General features: G+C 44.4%; 1 protein-coding gene across 1 annotated transcript in view; it reads left to right on the top strand.

The window, feature by feature from the left end:
• The window catches only part of LOC108921607 (ras-related protein Rab-6B-like), a 49,935-nt gene that overhangs the window by 16,256 nt on the left and 15,120 nt on the right, over positions 1 to 18,559 (top strand). The window contains exons 2-4 of the mRNA XM_018731132.2: positions 9,519 to 9,577; positions 17,161 to 17,214; positions 17,696 to 17,801. Coding sequence (XP_018586648.1) covers positions 9,519 to 9,577; positions 17,161 to 17,214; positions 17,696 to 17,801 — 219 coding nt within the window. The remainder of the gene's footprint in view (positions 1 to 9,518; positions 9,578 to 17,160; positions 17,215 to 17,695; positions 17,802 to 18,559) is intronic.

The raw sequence follows: 18,559 nt of genomic DNA, 5'->3' as shown, positions 1-18,559 counted from the left end.
CTGCCCCTCATTCCCACCTCCTCACACGAACTCCAGAGCTGTCGAGCCTAGGTGAAATAGCAGAGGGTTCCTCTGGTCTTTTGTTTCTGTTCTCTACGGTTGCCGTCCCGGTCTGCTCCTGACGCATGGTGTGCTGGATGGACTGGGATCCTATGAGGGTGTCTCACATCCTGTTCTTCTGGGAAAGGCTCCGGACCATCAGGAGTCTGCATTAGGGCAAGTGGTTATCAATAATGAACGTATTGATGAGTGAATGGGTTGCGGGATGCCTGGCACGCTTGCCCAGTCTATTAATTATTAGTCTATTAAGCGTATTGCCTGTCAGTTCCATACAAATGCTATTAATAAATGCTCCAGTCTTACATACTTTTATGTGTCTCTGGAAGTTTAAGGGATTTTGTTAAATTATGTGTCATTAATAGGCTTTAGATGCAATTAATGAATTAATTCCTTCAATAATCAGGTTCACCTTTCACACCAGAGGTATCGCTGTTGTGGATCTGCACAAGCAGGCAAAGAAACCCTTTGTCCTGCTCCCTCGTTTTGTACGTTTTGTGCTACACCCTCAGTGTAGAGAGGGATTACGTTTTTAATGCAATAAATCCTGCCCTGGGGTCTGAGGAGTACTGAAAGAGAATCTCTACATTCCACTTGCCTGAGAATGTGTGGAAGAACAAAACTCTGAAAGCAACGTTCATGAATCAGTAGGCCTGCGACAGAGCGATCCTATGGACCGTGTGTGGAGATGGATAGTGCGAGGACCATATGTTATCACGAATCCAAAGGGGATGCTTTTCTCATGACAGCTTGAGGACATTTAAATCCATTTGCACCACAGCCTTGATTGAGATGCATGTAAAGGAGTAAATAACAAGTATCCCAGCAGCCATTTGTTGGCTGATTTGCCCTGGCAAACTGAGAAATGAAATCTGAAGTCGGGAGCAGATTGGAACAGCTTCAAAGGCGCGACACCTGCCTTACCGTCACCGCTACATTATTATACGTCAGATTATTTGGTCTTTTTGTGGTTGGGAAAAGTCTCATGGTTCGGCAGCATCCCCTAATTTTCTCTGCTACAGAGAATCTCGTGTGTCATGCTGGTCACGTTTTTGTGTATTCTCTTCCTTTCAGTTGCTGCATGCTCCCTGATCCTGTTTTCTGCAGTTTTAATCTTGTTGAGACAATGATTCCCTCTTGGTGGACAGTGGTGGTCCTATAGACAAGAACCTTGAGGTTAGAAACTTTATCACGGTTGCTCCCGGTGTGTCACGCGGCAGTCTGTTAAGGTGATTTTCGTATAAAATTACACTTCCAACACCATCAGTTGCTACTCTTGGTACTTTGAGACACATGGTCCATACAGTGAATGGAATCTCTGTGATTCAAAGGAATTATAGAAGGCATTGAATTTAACAGATAATTTTCTCTGGCGCATTTGAATATAATCCCTGCTCACCTGACGGAAGGGAAACAACGTTAGGATTCGTAACGAAGCTACTCTCCAGGCTGGCATCATCATCTCTCACAGCTATACGTGCTTGCGTGTGCTCTATTGAGAGTAAATGAATTGTCACTTTATGTGTCGTTATTACGGTCATCAAGCTGCATGTTTGCAGACAGCGGAACAGAGCAATTAAGCCATCCCTGGTACACCAACAAATCGTTGCCAACAATGGCCCGCACCAGGATGACACCGAGAGCGGCTAATTAAGACGGAGCAGGCGTTGGCCTATTAGCTCGGGAGTACGTAAATTGCTATGCAAATGTAAATAAACTTGCCTTGCAGCTCGAAGGCTATTGAAATGGGATAGTCACAGAATTAATTACGATTGCCTTTCTGTTAGGCACACAGGCATGTCAGTGACGTACGCCATATATTTTTCAAAGCATTTGTCATGTGATCTGGTTCAACTGGTATAAAGATCCGCCCATTGAGGAGGACGAAGGTCACAAAACTGATGGTGAAAAATATTGTTCATTCCTAATTTCTGCACATAAATAAACATTACATTTAAGATTTGAATGATGGTTGGCTTGGCTATTTAAAAATGGCGGACTGCTTTCTTTCGAAGCGTATGGTTTCCATAAAACTGAATATTTTCTTCTAAAATGACACACGGAAGTGTGTTTGTGGTGATGTAGGTATAGGCTAGAGAGAGGTGGCAAGACATCTTCCTCAAAGCTGCTGGACACGAGGACATCGTCTGCTGAGCTCTTTCTCTACAGATCTGAGAAGAGTTCCTTCTCACGGGTGGGTATTGGCTGCAGGGCACACTCAAAACCGAGCATCCCCATCATCACCCCAAGGAGCCTGTGTGCATCTCGACCCATTAATTAAGGTTTATTGCCGATCGATGGATTTCAGCCCCTGTGGGAAAAAAAGCTGTGCCCTTGAGTCAAAATGTCAGACTGAAACTGTTCTCCATGGGTTCAAAAAGGGGTTGAACTGTGCAGAAGCAGAGAGAGAACACAACATGTTTGGGCCTAGCAGGCTTGATTGTGTGTGTTCTCTTCATACAGTTTAATACATTAGATTGAAACCTGAAGACATCAAGTCACAGTGAATTTTGACAACAGGCGCAACCGTGGGAAACAAATACGCTCCTATTCCTTGTCTCTCCCTGTTGCGATTCTGGGAGACGATCACAGACAGGTAGCGTTATTTCAATTTCCGTGTTTTTAATCCCGTAAAGAGGCTGCACTTTTCCACTTGAGAAAAACGACTGTTTGGAAAAAATGAAACCATTATTTGCATACCTACTTATTGCATCGCGACAATGGAGCCGCATAATCATTGTTTGCATTCCAATGCAAATTGGCCATCTGCTTTGGTGCTCTGTGAACGGAAGCGGAGCCTGATGAGGCCTGTTGTCTCTCCACTCATTTGGAGATTGGAAGAATTGTTCATTTCATCTGTGTTTAATTACTGTGCTCCTCCGAGTTTTAGAATGACTGCTTGCCATGACTTAATTGATAAGGTACCTTTAATTGGAATATTATACTGTGGCTGCATAATTTTGGCCTTGATTTTGCATGGACATTCATATGTACATTGAATTATTTTTGAATTTTACTTTACCGCATTTGCCATACCCCCGCTGTGATTTTACTTGATGCCGTTGGAGTATTTGCTCAGACCTGTGTGCAGTCATGGCAAAAATACTAGCAGTCTGGAACAAAAAGCTGAAAGAATAGAGAATAGAAGACAAGGTGGTTGCCCTCCGGCAACCCCTCAAGCCCTCTGACATTATCATTTATCAATAATACACATCTCTCTCCATCCATTGTAAGTCTAAATGTCAGCTGCTTTATGTCTGATTAATTTTATTTGGATGTCTTGCAGTTAATTATCATCAGCTATGCTCCGCCTTTTTGGATTTAAATAAATTTATTAAAATAATTAAAAGAAGCTTTGGGAAGCGTTGGATCCATTAATGCACTTTCGCAAACATGAAAGGTATCCTTGCCTTCGCTAATTAAATGCTTTTCCTCCCTTCAGATTAATTTTTAGGCTTTGTGAGTCTTATGTCAAGCATCTGATATGAGCTCACTGCAGCTTTTCATACTGACTCCGGTTTGGATTAATGGGAATTAACATTTTTAGAAAGTGTTGGACTTTAGGAAAATTCACTGGGTCTTACACGTTAAGACCGGGGTTTCAGCTGAGCACTTGCAGCATCGTAGTTCTGAAAAACTATCAGTCCTGCTAAATATACTCAGAGGTCAGAAATAAAGATTTTTCACAGCCTCATAAAAACAGCGCCCACCACTGACATTTATTCACTTAGCAGATGATTTTCTCCAAAGTGACGGACAGTGCAGAGTAAACGAAAGTGCGTTTCACCAAGAGACAAAGAGACATAAATGCAGATGTGATTTTTCGGGTCAATTTGTCCAAGGCCAAATTACATGAGTAGCTGTATATAGAACTGATGCAAAAATACCAAGGTAATTTACAAGATTGTAAATTCTTTCTTGATCGCAGCTTGGTGATCAAGAGAGAAGTGGGTCAGAAAGAGATGTATTTTGAGATCGTTCTTGAATGCTGAGAGGGATTCAGCAGCTCTGAGGGACACATGGACATTTTTCCATCACATTGGTGCCAAAATCAAGAACCTGAGAACCTCAGGCTTCTGGCACAAGTATTTACCTTACACCTTTGCCCAAGGACACTTACGATGCAAGGTTCTCTACACCAGAGTAGGTTGACTATTCAGTTAATATAACAATCACTGAAGACTGTACGACATGCAGATTATGGTAGAAACTTATGAAGGGCATAAAATCTGGTTCCTGAGCTGAGTAAATTACTGAAAGGGGGGTTCATCTTGACCTGTCAGACCATGATCGAGCCAGAAGTCGGCTGTTGGTCACTTTTTCAGGCTAGTGTCTCAGATGTGAGTGAGACCTTCTCTTGTTTTTTGTTAGTCCCTCCCCCCCCCCGAGGGGGAAGCACTGGACAGAGCGTCCCCGCCGTGTAATTGGATGGTGATGTAATGACTGCCTCATTGCATGCTGTGAGAAGTGGCGGCGTAATGTCCCGCTCGGTCCACGCCGTCACGTCTTGAGAGTGCGGCATGGCTCCTGATGCATGTGGAGAGCTTCCTGCCGACAGCACAGCCGCTTTGTTGACAGGGAACAGACCCGATCGCTCTGTACTGTCGGGGAGTGGCAATAGCCCACAGGAAATGAGGTGCTGTTTGGAGCACAGCTTTGATAATGATGGCTGTATAACATTGCCGAGAAGCTCCAAATTCCCCATGTTTGATGCCCTGCAATCCATGCAGTATGCATGTAATTGTATCATCTTGGAGTGGATGCTTCTGCTGTACCTTCACACTGAATGATTTTACATGTGGTGACTCTACAGAGGTGCAGAATATGGATGTTGACCACTGGTGACTGAGAACATCCCTTCCATTTGAGTTTCACTCCTAATTTTATCTCTTTTTTGCTAGCTTACTTAACTGACCTTGGCTACTTGCCTCGTGGCGTTTTAATTTTCCTAGTCTTATTACGTCTTTCATCTTGTAAGGCCCTCGTGAAAGTAGGTGATATAGGTAGGGAAAACAGAGTATCAAAAACAACATTCGTTGCTTGTGAGCCCTGTATGGCTGTTGCCATGGTTACGTATGTTCGAGATCTTCCCTCCTTTTTTTCTTAATTGCCTGCTTACATCACTGTTGTCACCTCTCTGTACTGCGGATTATTATACATGAGGTGTAGTAAAGAACAGAGATTTTTCAAACCGCTATTTTTGCCATCAACATGCGACTGATGCTTTTTAGGAATTTTACGCATTTTAACCCACTTGTGATACCACTGGACTTTGCTTTAAAGCATTATTGCCTTTAATAGCACAATTTTTCTTGGTCATAGATAACAAGGTAAATGTTTCAGCTAATTGTGTGTTCTTCCAGTCCCTTTTGTAGTCTCTGGATCCCAAGATTCTATCAGAGCTGTTATAAAGCCCATTACCTTGCAACAAAGAAGTGATCCAATTACTGTGGAGGAAAAAAATGCTGAATAAAATATCCATTAATGACACGTGTACATTCATCATTGCCGATGACACCAAGATCCCAAGATCTGCCTTTCATCAAGGCTTTTGTCTCACTTTACGATGGAGCAGAAGTGTTGCTGGGTTTTATAGAGATTTAATCCACGTGATTCCATGAAGCCTGACTTTTCAGTAATGTGGCAATAATTTAGAGCAGAGTCATTCAAAGCACTTTTAGACTATTTTGATTAGCGTGGAAAACAAGGCCCTTGCAGAGTCAAATGTGCTGAGACGAAGATAACGAAGCTGATGGTAATCAGCATATTTAGCAATTAAGACTGCAAACGAAATCCTGCCTCGCGGATATGGATGAGTAATGAGGGTAGAAACCATGATAATTACATTGTTTAATAAGTGCTCTATGCACACACGCCAGTTATTAATAGAACCGTTGCCCTTTTTCTGACTGTTTATTCTAAGAGATTATATCCAATGAAGAGCATTACTCTGCAAGCTGGTAACGTATCTGGAATAAGAGATTTTGGCGCTGATGATATTGGTGGCAGCGCTGTGTTCCCTCAAACATCTAGCAGCCGTCTGAATCGGGGTTTCTCTTCTAAGACGGCTGGAGAGACGTAGGCGTGTGGGTTGATAATGGAGCTTCCTTTAGCATCGTGACACTTTGCTTCTGTTACGTTTATTTCCTTCAGCTGTTCTAACAAACATGGCCCCAGGGTTGATGCCGTGCAGATGTAGTAGCATGTATGAGTACGTGCCTGCTTACGGGAAGTATCGTTATATATGCAGATACTGGCATCCATCTTATATCACATATTTTCTGTCTGATACCCGTGAAATTTTCCCATTATTTCAGTTGCCTGGTCCTCTTGACTTGTTGGCAGCAGTTCTAAATGCATTTGCATTATGGATTGGGCTGAGTGGAAATAACTGAAGTCTCACCCTTAATGGAGCTCAATAGACAGGGAATGCTGGAAAATCACACTCCGCCCCTGTAGCGCTGCTGCTCATAATAACTGGAGGACATTAAAGCAAGGCTTATCCAGGTACAGGTGCTACAAATCTAAAGACGGCATCGTTGAAAGATCCACTGCAGTCCAGTCATTCCACCGCTGAACAATGCATTTACCATCACTGGCCTCTTTTTGGTTTGTTTTACTTTAATTTTTAATTATGGTTCCGCTGTCTGGGAGGACAGCATCCTCACGTACTCGCATTTACACAGAAAGCTCTGCTAAGTGCAAGCATCCTCTGCGGGACCTCGCAGGAGCACCGCTAATGAATCGCCGGCCCTCCTCCTTCCTCGTGCGTCTGCGCGCCGCGGCTCCCTCGTGTTTCCTCGGGACCAAACGGCCTCAGACTGGGAGCGAATGCGACAGCCGTACTCGGGCACTTAATGTTCGGTGAAATTTTGAGAGAAAAAAGCCACGGGGGGCATTAAATAACAGTTTTTCTTAAATTCCTCCCCTTGCGTGTCCATGCTTGTCAAAACACACACGTGTGCGCCATAGTTTAAGCCGTAAACACAAATAGCTGTTTTTTGTTCGCTTGGCATGCTGATCTAGTGCTTTCATTTTCACCCCGTGAGAAGATAACTTGGAAACAGTGACTGTGCTGTTGTGTTTTTTATTACGGCGCGCACCCGGGACCCGTCCGCTGAACTGTTTAAGCCTTGATCAGCAGTATGGAAATGCGTTCCCACTTCAAAAGTGCAAACTACACCGAGGCTTAGGACTTTGAAGATGTCCTTTCGTGGCAGGGAAATAACTCTACGAGCTATATATAAAAAATACATAGAAAAATGTTATATATAATATAGAAAAATATCAGATAAAGGCCTAGCTCTGAACCAAATGCAGATACTTGATGTTCTTGCTCCTGCTGACCAGGAATCGATGCGCCACCCTGTACTATTCATCACTGCACTGCGTTCAGCCATCATCCCTCACGCATAAGTGACGGACCTCCTCTCTCAGTGGCAGCCTGTGATGTGTTCAGCAGATGTGCTATTTGCTGGCCATTGCTCAAAGGAAATGGGCCTTGTGGAAATGGATCTGGCTGACCCAAGTTGACCCAGGTTGGCTTGCTGTGGAAGCCATGGATGGAGTAATTTTTATGAGGAACGCATCTTTGAAAAGCGTCAATAACGGCCTCCTGGGCTTCTGTTGAGCACCCTGCTGGAGGGGGAAATTTATTTTCAGTTCTTTGGCGTCTGTCTATGAAATTGAAAGCCAAGAAGCTGTATGGTCAGCTGTACATTCGGTACGTCAGGAATGGATATTTGCCTGATGCTTGGCTGGCGCTTCAACCCAGACTCTTTCCCCTGAAATGCAAATGAGAGAAATGGCTTTTTTTTTTTTTGGCTCACAAAGCACTGAACTGGGCCTCGTCGGTCACTTGACCCAACCGTGCTGGCATCTCAAACAGATGTGCTGTGCATGGAGGGCTGATGGCGAAGACTGAGGCCAACGCAATCAAATTAGAAGGGAGGAGGAGGCAGAAGTAGAACAGCACCCTCACATCCACCCCGTCTATTGAAAAGCTCTGAAGGAGCCTCGTGAGCCCAAGCACTTCAAATCCATCATGAATGAGAAGACCCCTCCTCTGTGGGGAAATAATCATTTACACTAAAGTTCACTGAGTGGCAGTTTTGCAGTACAATTACATTTAATTATTTAGCAGATGCTTTTCACCAAAGCCACTTCCAGTGAACTCTATGTAGTGTTACCAGCCCACACATCTTATTCACCGTGGTGACTTACACTGCTGGATACACTATTTACACTGGGTCACTCATCCATACATCAGTGGAACACACTCTCTCTATCACTCACACACTATGGGTGAACCTGAACAGCATGTCTTTGGACTGTGGGAGGAAACCAGAGCACCTGGAAGATACCCACACAGACACAGGGAGAACATGCAAACTCCACTTAGACTGAGTGGGGATCAAACCCACATCCTCTCACAACACCGAGGCTCTGTGACACAGCAGCACTACTCGCTGTGCCACCATGCCACCCACATCACTTTTAAACACTACTTTGCTGGTTAACACACACACACACACACACACACAGAGTAATCAGTACAGGACCTCCACCGATTAAGTCATTGTGTTCTCAAAGACCCTGCCCTTGTGTGTGCAATTTGCGAAAGTGTGCTGTCTGGAGCTGTCCGATTAACTCCTGTTTCGAGCTACAACCTAGTAATTTTGTAGGCAGAGTTCTAGTAACAGGGTTGGACTTTGTGGTTATAGGACAACAGCAGTTATTCTAAAGATGATAATTATTATCACTACTTCAGTTAACTTTATTTAGCTGATGGCTTTGTCAAGAGGAAATTAAAATGTTACATAATCAACTTTACGCTGTTTTACCTTTTTGTGGGAAAATTTTTATTTGATCAATAGGTACCGCAGAGGGAGTGGCAACTGAATAGGAACCTTCAGATCTGCAGTAGGTCTTGACTGTTGATTGTGCACTCAAATCTAAAGTCCTTGAAAAGTGTGTGTGTGTGTGTGTGTGTGTGTGTGTGTGTGTGTGTATGTGTGTGAGCGAAAGAACATAATTAGAATTACTAAAAGAGGATTTTGTAAGTAAATTAAATATGAAGCAATAGTTTGTATTTGAGGGACATGTGAAGGCTACATCTGATGAGCTGTTCTCTTCCTCAGGTGCAGCTTCATTTTTATATTGCTCCAATGAATAGTTTAATTTGAAAAGGGATTATGATATGGCATCTAGGCTTGTGCAGTTTTACCTCTATTGCCATGACAATTACCTTAATCTAAAGGACGTTAGACAGTCATCAAATATTAATGTTCTCCATTTCTCTAGGCAATACTCATCTCCACCCAACACCTGCCGTAAGCACATTGTAGCCAGATATACCTAAATTGAAGATAATTGTGGGGAAATTTCATGCAGCATTGGAATTTCCTATGAGTGAATTGCTAATTTGGGGGTTTTAACTGTTTTTCTCTGTCCTCTTTCAGTGGGGAAGACGTCTCTCATCACCAGGTTCATGTATGACAGCTTTGACAACACGTATCAGGTAAGATTTCCATCGCTTTTTGTACAGCCTGTAGGATGGGATGGAATGGAAGCCAAAGGGAACGGAAGCTGTAAAACCACCCAGAGACATAATCCGGATCCAAACCTGCAGAGATTCTATTTTCTTAATTGAAATATTGGTCCATCCCACCACACACTTCCTGATCCCCACCATCTCCCAAGGGAGCATTATAAAAAGTAGATCGCTTACCTCCAACTCTAGAGACAGGTATGAACATCAATGTTTTGTTGGGGGACAGAAGACAGATGAAGGGCTGAATTAAAAAGAGGACGGGAAAAGTATTTTGGATTTTTAATTTGTGCTCTGATACATATTTCATGAACGTGGCTTTTCATCCTCATGTTAAAGTTCATGGCAGGCTTGACTGCATGTAAATCCTGTGCTATAGCACATAGCTCTCAGTTGAATTATTTTGCAGCATGTGATTATTTGTGTTGCAGGAGATCCTACATAGACTATACTTTAAGTAATCCCAATCTCCATATATCTTGTAGATTTATTCTATGCAAGTGCTCAAACTTGCAGATGTTGGCAATCAATGAAGAGTCTCTAAGTAGGAGATGTATTTACTATGTACTCAGATGTAATGATCTAACAACACCACACTTTGACTTTCATAGGAAATGGAAATGAGCAGATGCCGTGGAAATGGTACAGAAATATTTCTCTTTAACAATGTGTTTAAAATCTAATCTCTCTGCTACCTCACCCTGTAGGCTTGGATTGATTTAGCTTCTGTGCTTAAGAGGTGGTAACAGTAATACCAATTATACAATTTGATGTGAAGAATAGGTATCCTGTGGATCATATCATATATGTGCTGCCCCATTATATTACTGAGACTTTATATGTTTTCCCGATAAGGTGACTTAATATCTAAAAATTCTGATATGTCTAGTAAAGCAATCAAGAGCTGCCCTTGCCACCTTCTTCACTCCCAAGGCTTGTTTCTCACCATCTTGTCTCTTCATCCTCACCACCCTCCCCTCCTCCACATTTCCCTTCCCCCATCAGGCCAACCTCACGCACAACATCAGACAAATGGAATTTGCATATTTACAAATGTTTCTACTCGGCACCCCGTCACAAAATACTTTAATAAGAGCTTGCAGAAGTGAAAGCGGGGAAATGATTTGGTGGGAAAGCAATCCATTGCTTTGAATGCTGTGCACCTTGAGGTTGAGGGTGAAGGTGTTGCGTGGCCCTCATCTTCACTGGGGCTTTTTGTTTTAAGAAGATAACGGAGGACTTATCGAATTTTTCTGTCGCCAGTTATGGGCTTCACTTTTACAGATAAGTCAAAGCCCATGGGCTTTCAAGAGCCCAGCACTCTTTCTCAGTGCTTTCCTTTGGCTGAACTATCCAGATATCCTCTCCTTGTTGACCCCCCAGCACCCTGGGGGCCTGATTAAAACCAGAATGAGGACACAGGTCCTATTTTCTTTTTTGGGGCTGGTATGGACATGTTGACTCTCTGCCCATTCAGATGGATAGGATGACCGAGGGTGTTTGAGAATGGGTCACCTCTCCTTCGGGGCTACAGATGAACTAGGGGGTGCTCTCTGCTTTACCAGACAGCTCACTAAGGCTTTCTTTGCAACTGCATTATCTTCCATTGAAAACACAAAATGTGACAGCTTCTCTTTATGTATAGGTTTTCTGGGGAGACGGCTGGAGAAACACTTGACTGTATTAACAGGCCCCCCACATCATGCCACTCAGTTCTCTGTTAGCTAATTTTAGTGGTTCTAGTTCTATTTTTGAGACTGTCAAGTAATTAATAAAAAAGAACAAGAGCAGACATATGACTTATTTTTTGAATAACCTGGAAATGATCTAAGGAGGTAGTAGTAGCTGTCACTTTTTGTCTTTTTTCCCCCTTATTTGGTTTTGTTCAAATTTTCCCTTTGACAGTAGAATAGTTCCTGCACTAGGCTTTATGCTTATGGGAGAACATTTTTAGGGTAAATTAACCAAGAGCTCTGCCGCTCTCTTATCTCCATACACCATGATTCTACGGGTAATTGTCTGACTGATTACTAGGAGCTATCGGCCGTGTCGAGTTGTCGTCTGGCCTCAGCCCGTGGAATGTCTGAATGTGTGAGGTTTTGTGTGGTTCAGAAGAAAGGCACAAGAAGTAGGAATGTTTCTGCTGGCAGGGCTGCAGGTTGCTAATGGTGGCAGTGGTGGGATAATGAGTGAGAGGTTCAGAGGCTGTTGGTCCTGCAAGTCTTGGATAGAGAGAAATTGTGGAACAAGGAGCCAAAAGGGTCCCACCCGCTGATCACAGATGGGTGGGTCTCGAGTCCCAATGTGGTTTTGTCCTCTGGGTGCATTGTAGGCCGTTTCATTGGGCCAAGAGTCAATGTATGATGACATCCATGTCTGTGCACTGCTGTGGATGGATCTCATCAGAATGTTTATTTAAAATTTTCCTGTTTACAAGAAATGGGTCCTCTGAAGTCTTTATTTAGAGATTACAATGGATTGTGTATTTGCTACCAGATTATTTTTCTCTAAAGTGATTTGCATAGATCCAGCCGTTTACAATTTCAGATTAAGTTTAAGGGTCTTGCATATCGTAGGATATAAACCATTACAGCACTCTCTCAAGCCTGGAAACGTGTGACTGATGTTCACATGTGCTGTACAGTCAGTGTATTCTCATGTTCTTTGTCTTATTGGGAGGTAGCTGGTGATAATAGTGATTGCCCAGAAAACACATACTGATGAGAAAGAGGTCATCAGTGTACCCCAGAAAGGTCACAGTTGTGTCAGGAATCTGGCTGATATCAGTTCTTTTCTACAGCCACTTGATTGCAGAGCTTTTCACATGTGCATCTGCTGCTCTAAGCCTTGATAACAAGTAGATCTGCTTTCTGGAAAAATATCTTGAGCAGATGCATCAATTTACATCTTATCCTGCTTCTGTGGGCCAGTTCTGGCTGGCTGTGACATGGCATGCAGACCTAAAATTGGCAAGTTAAAGATCACTACAACTCCTTCATGGAAACCTTTACTTTCATGCACACCCAAGGCAGGACATCCATCTTCTAGGTTCCCTCATCCAACAGAGAAGCCGTGTTCCTTCAGACCCACAATTATCCTGCTGTCTTATTTCCCATATTTTCTGTATGGCACAAAAAATTAGTTGAGTTAGATGGTGCAGTATCACTATGCTTGCTTGGTGTGGTATTAGTCGCCTTGAGGGAAAACTGATATACCGATGATGTATTAGCATTCACAGAACCTGTGGCCGTGGAATTATACGTCTTGTTTCATAATTCCTTACTGCGGTTTTATCTGTAGAAGCTCTTCCTGGAGACTAACTCAAGTAGATTCGGCTCCTCTCAAGCGGAATGTACCTTTTAATGTTTGATGCTTTATATTTTATTGATTTTTTTTTTTTTTTTGATGCTCCTCTGCTTTGCAAGAAGCAGAAGAAGCGCAATTTAGTTTTCACCGTAAAAGCTGGAAGGACAACTTGCTAACAGGCACTGTCTTCAATAATATTCTGCATAAAGAAATGTTTTTAATATTCTTAAAAATGCACATAATGGAGTAAATACACGATGATGTTAACCGGTTAAGCGTAATGGTTTAATTGATTATTGTGCGTCAGTCGAAAGGTAGCCAAGGAGACCAGTGTCAGGTGACATCGACCAGGGAGAGACCACTTGCCTGTTTCTGTGATTCAGTAGACAGGTGAGCTGGTCCAAGGCAGGCCAGTGCAGGATGCGTTATGTCTTTTCAGCAGGTGTTTGCAGGTAACCACAAAACGATGAGGACCTCGGTGGTGAGGGAAGATTCTTCTCCTTCTGCATCGTGACATTACGACTTTGCATTGGTTTAGAAATCATTGCATACATGTTCTGTGCTGGTGGATTATCCAGAGGCTGCATCAGCCTCAGGGTGACCCAGAAGGAGACTATTCAGGACTCTGTAGTGGCTTAAGACACAGGCTTGTAACCTGAAGGATGTTGGTTCTTAACCTGAATTCCTGGAGAAATATATTCAGTTGTTACAGATTGCTTCAGTTGTCAGTGGCTTTGAATAAAATCATCAGATAAGCAAAAATAATAATTATACTCCCTTTCATGCTTTAGTGTTCATCTTACCTTATCTGTGGACACAACACCATAAAAGATCATCTTAGACAACGTGTGCTTGGTGGGGATGTGTGAGGGAGGGCAGCCTTTTCTGGAAGCAAGTTTAACCCAGGTCTTTTTGGCACGTCCTCACAGTAAATCTGCACGTTGTGGTCTTGAGGTGTTTTTCCATGACTGTAAATCACAGCCTTAGCACCGCCGATTGCAGCGAGCCATTTCTTAAATTAAAACCTTTGTTACTCTCCATTTATTTTTCCCAGTCGAAACTGTCTTCGTCTGTCCTTTTTCTTTCCTTCGTCTGGGGCAGTTAATTACTCGCTCTCCGGCTGCATTTATATATCACATGGAGACAGGGCCGCTTAGAACCACGGGAAGATGTCGTGCGGCAGTGGCCTGTATTTTAACACTGAAGTACGGGCATTAAAAATTAAAAAGGGTTATGAATAATTCCTGAGTTTTTGATATGCACGTGAGCTGTCCTCTGTGTGAGATTCTATATTTAACGCAGTGCTCTCCGAAAAGCCCAATTCTACCACGGTGCAAAAAAAAAAAAAAAAGCGAAAAAGGAAAAATTTGGAGATCCTTTTGTACCCTTGATTAAATGGTGTGGAAGAGTGCGGGAAGAGAGGGAATAGAGGGCAGCCAGTTCTCCTCAGCCAAAAGGGGCTTCTTCACGCTTTTTAAAGCGTGAACTATTCTATAGAGTGATGACATTGGCCTCCACCTTGAAATTGGACCAGAGAACAGAAGATTCACTGTGTATTGCTGAAAAACATAGCTTCTATGCCAAAAAGTGCACACAGTGTTGCCAAAGTGTTGCTTATGGGTCATATTATTCCTCCTATGTTGCTGCAATATTGTAAAAATGCAGTTTGCCAGCGGAGTTCTTCCATCTGAATATAGGATTTGAATGATGGGAAGGAGATGCTCTCACTTCCCTTCGAATGTGTTGATGTGTCTTTGGGTTGGAATTTTACCCCCTTTGGTCTCCAGGTAAGACTAGGGGTCTCGGTTTGAGAGGGATCCTTGTGAGGTGGTGTGGGGCAGCAGGCAGCACTGTCATATGCCCGCGCACCGCGGGGCGCCCGGAGCGGCAGCTGGCATCGGCAGAGAAACCGGCGCGTGATTAGAGATGCCGATTTTCTGCACTGCGTGGAGCTGGTGGTGGGCTCCCTGCTGGGCTTGGGCTCAGAGGCATCATGGGTAAGAGGAGGGGGTGGGGGTAGCCCATGGCCCAGGGAAGCTTGGAATTTATGGGTAACATGGAGGGGGGAGAATATGCCAGGACCATAGATGCTAAGGATTTACTTGCAATATGTGAGTTTTAGAAGAAGGCTGGGTCTCAGAGAGTCTGTGCCTGGGGAGACAATCTTGCACTGCCGATGGGGAGTGAGCTGGGAAATTGAGAGGGAACTCGTAGAGATACCTTACGAGCTCGAATTTAGAGCTCGGGCTGACAGGAGCTGGTAGAGGCTGGTTATTGTGCAGAGTAAGTCACCTCTGCACATTTCAGGTCTTCCTTGAAGGTGGAAACCAATATATTTATTGTACATAGCAGCTCGGGAGTAGATGGCTTTTATTATCTTCACAGAGGTGGGGGAGGGTGGCTGGGACGTGGAGACAAGGAGGCAAGGCAAGGAAACAACTGGGATTTACAGCTATTGTGTAACTACCAGAGGCTTGCCAGCTGATGCCTAAGAACTGTGGCAACAGGGCAAGACAAGACACTGGGCTGTAAAGTGGGTGTGGCTTTGCAGTGGGTGTGGCTTTGTGGTGGGTGTGGCTTTAGTGTCATGGGCTGTGAGGTGGGATTAGCTGTGCTGGTTGGGGGCTGGTCTACGCAGGACTAGTATAATTTTCTCAATCTTTTAATAAACTAGACAAATGCATTTACTAAGATAATTTCTTCCTCTTTCAGTCCCGCATTTCCTTCATCAACATGAAGGGAACTGATTTTTTTCATAACTTCTCTGAAAACCTTTTTGGCTCTTCCTTCAGGATTGCCTTTTAGGGAAAAACAGAGCAGTTAGTGGTGGCATAAAGACAACAGAGCTGCCATGTGGATGACCACGTGATGCAGGAACACACTCGCGGCCATGCAGGCACTGCGGCATCACGCTCACACACCCAGAAGCAGACCTGGGTGACTAATCTGTCATTACAAGCTGATAAAATTCATTTTGTTGCCACTGTGCTCAGTCAAAAAGATATGAGCAACCTGACATTACCGGTGTGCCGTGACAGTTTTTGTGACAGCTCGGATATCTGCGTATACATGTAAACATGAGGGTGGCCTGGTCAAAGCTGGTGTTAAGTGCTTACTGATGCTGCGTCTTAGCGTCTGCTTTGCGGTCTTCCACCTTTCGATCCAGCTGCATGCTAAGTGGCCGATCACGGCAGGACCCCGGCTCAGTCCCGCTCCATGTTGCTGTATTATCAGTAATTGTGTTTGCCGGCTCGCGGGCCTTATCTTCCCTGACAAGATTACCCACAAAAGCCGCTCGCAGTCAGGGTTGACGAGTGTGACTTGCCCCACTTTGTTACCCGGCGCTGGGATCCCACCCCTTCCTCATGCCTCGGCTCTCTCTCTCTCTGCCATTCCAGCTGAAAGCTGGGCTTTTCTGGCCGAGGGCGGAGGGCCGGCTGCGGCGGATGTGCCTGCTCTCGGCAGCCGGCTCTTAAGGGGTACGCCTAAGCCTCCTGGAAGCCCCCCTGCTGAACTTCCACGATGTGAAATCTCTCAGAAGTCTGCAAAGGCTTTCCGAAGTTAGATCGAGGCTCTAACTTTCTGGGTTTGCTGTTCTGGCTGCAGCCCCCGATACGCTTCGGCGATTAGCGGATCTCCACTAAGACGACTATCAAAGCAAGGGCATAATTTCAGCCGCCCCACAGGATGATGAGGTGCAAGGTTTTCGTTAAATAGCAGTTTTAATTTGGAAAGAGGTCATACCAACTATTGGCTATCCCAGGTTGCCATTGATGATACAACACTCATGATGAGCAGAGGTTCCGCTTTCTCATTGGTGGATTTGCTCCTAGTGGGTGGGGCTACAGCTATAACAACATGGACATCAGGGGGCGCTATCTAAACTTTGCCAGGTGGAGCACTGTGGACACCCTTCGGTCATAATGAAAATGAAAACGAATGTTATCAAACTAGGGGTGGGGATGTCAAAGTCGGTTCTGTGCAGTCTCAGTATGGTATGAAGTGGATTTTACCACCATCGCCACCACATGGTAAGGGGAAATTTTATACATTCGCAGTGAGCCTAGAAGCCTAATTACAGTGTCAACAGATGTATAATGGCCTGTTTAGTTATGAATATTCAACGACTCCTTTCCATTTCCATAGCCTGTTTCCAATTAATTAACGGAAAATGCTCACTCTAATGAGCGCAAACGGATATTTTATAGTGTCACTGACAATTCTTTTGCTTTTCTTGATTATCGCAGGCAACAATTGGAATTGACTTCCTATCGAAAACCATGTACTTAGAAGACCGAACGGTAAGTGGTTTTGATGTTTATCTTCCTGAAACAAATTGCTTTTGCTTTTTAATGTCCTGCTGTCGTCTCTGTCATCGTAGATAAACGTCTCGGGGACCTTCGGTCTATGGTGCAGAGTATTTCTAAGCTTTATTTGGTAAAGTCGGTATTAAATTAATAAACCATTTCCTTGTTAAACAGACCAAGCCTGCTGTTTTATTCTAAGAAAGATTTGTTCAATTAAATGGATGTCGTTGTTCTCCCTAGACTTGATCTGATTTTTACCTTAGTAGTAGTAAAAAGCAGTACTCTTAAAGCAGATTTTACATATTGCAATTTCACGATCAGCCTTGGATTCCTGTTGAGTTTGGGAAGGACGGACGAAGCAGATATTTTAAGGGACAGTTTAAACTACTCGACTGCTCCTCGCACCAAAGTCGGTGTTCGTGGTCACATGTTGGGTGCGGATGTGGTGGACTGACAGTCTGCCCCCATTTTCCAGGTGAGGCTGCAGCTCTGGGACACGGCCGGCCAGGAGCGATTCCGCAGCCTCATCCCCAGCTACATCCGGGACTCCACCGTGGCCGTGGTGGTGTATGACATCACCAGTGAGTGTGGACAGATGGACAGATAGACAGATGGATGGGTGGACGGACAGAAGAGACCTGCCTGTGAAACCAAAGACATTCACTCTCATACAGATACACGCACACACGCACATTTCGATACAGTCCGATGTTTCAGCCCCTTTTACAGAAATGCCTTGTTTTTGCTCATTTCTTGTCCGGGTCCAGTCCAAATGACTGCGCTTGCCATTTGGACGGCAGCTCCAGCGCAGTGTGCTGAGCAAACACAACCTAGCCGAGCTCGAGCTGACCGCGGGCCCAGACCGCTGCCAGATCCCTGCTGTGTTTTGCGTCCGCTCCGATTCCCGCCTCGGAGACGCACCGTTCCCGGCACGGCCGTCACGGCGTGTTTACGGGACCGCCGCCCGCCTGCAGACGGCTCGGGAGCTGCGCCGCTCTTTCTGGGAGCGCAGCAATCAAAGCACGCTTCCTTTTACGATCACACGGAAAGCAGGGCAGCTTTTAGGAAACTGCAGAAGCGGCATCGGGAGAATTGGGGGGAAAAAAAACGCCTCCTCCCGTGGAATTTGACGGCAGCTCTTCTAAATGCGCACCGCTCCTTTCTATGAAAATACTACTTATTAATATTGATGCCGTTCGGTGTCGCTACACTGTATATGTGGATGTCTGCTAGGGCAGGTTACCGGATTTTCATTTTCAGACTCGTTTCATTACGCTGTCCATGCGAGGGTGTTATAAATTGATCCCAGCAGGCATCTTGTCGCTGTTTATTTGTTTAG

Source organism: Scleropages formosus, chromosome 25 (assembly GCF_900964775.1).
Source record: "Scleropages formosus chromosome 25, fSclFor1.1, whole genome shotgun sequence".
In the NCBI taxonomy this organism is placed as follows: domain Eukaryota; kingdom Metazoa; phylum Chordata; class Actinopteri; order Osteoglossiformes; family Osteoglossidae; genus Scleropages; species Scleropages formosus.
Note: the sequence above shows the minus strand (reverse complement) of the source record. Positions and strands in the feature narration are given on the sequence as shown.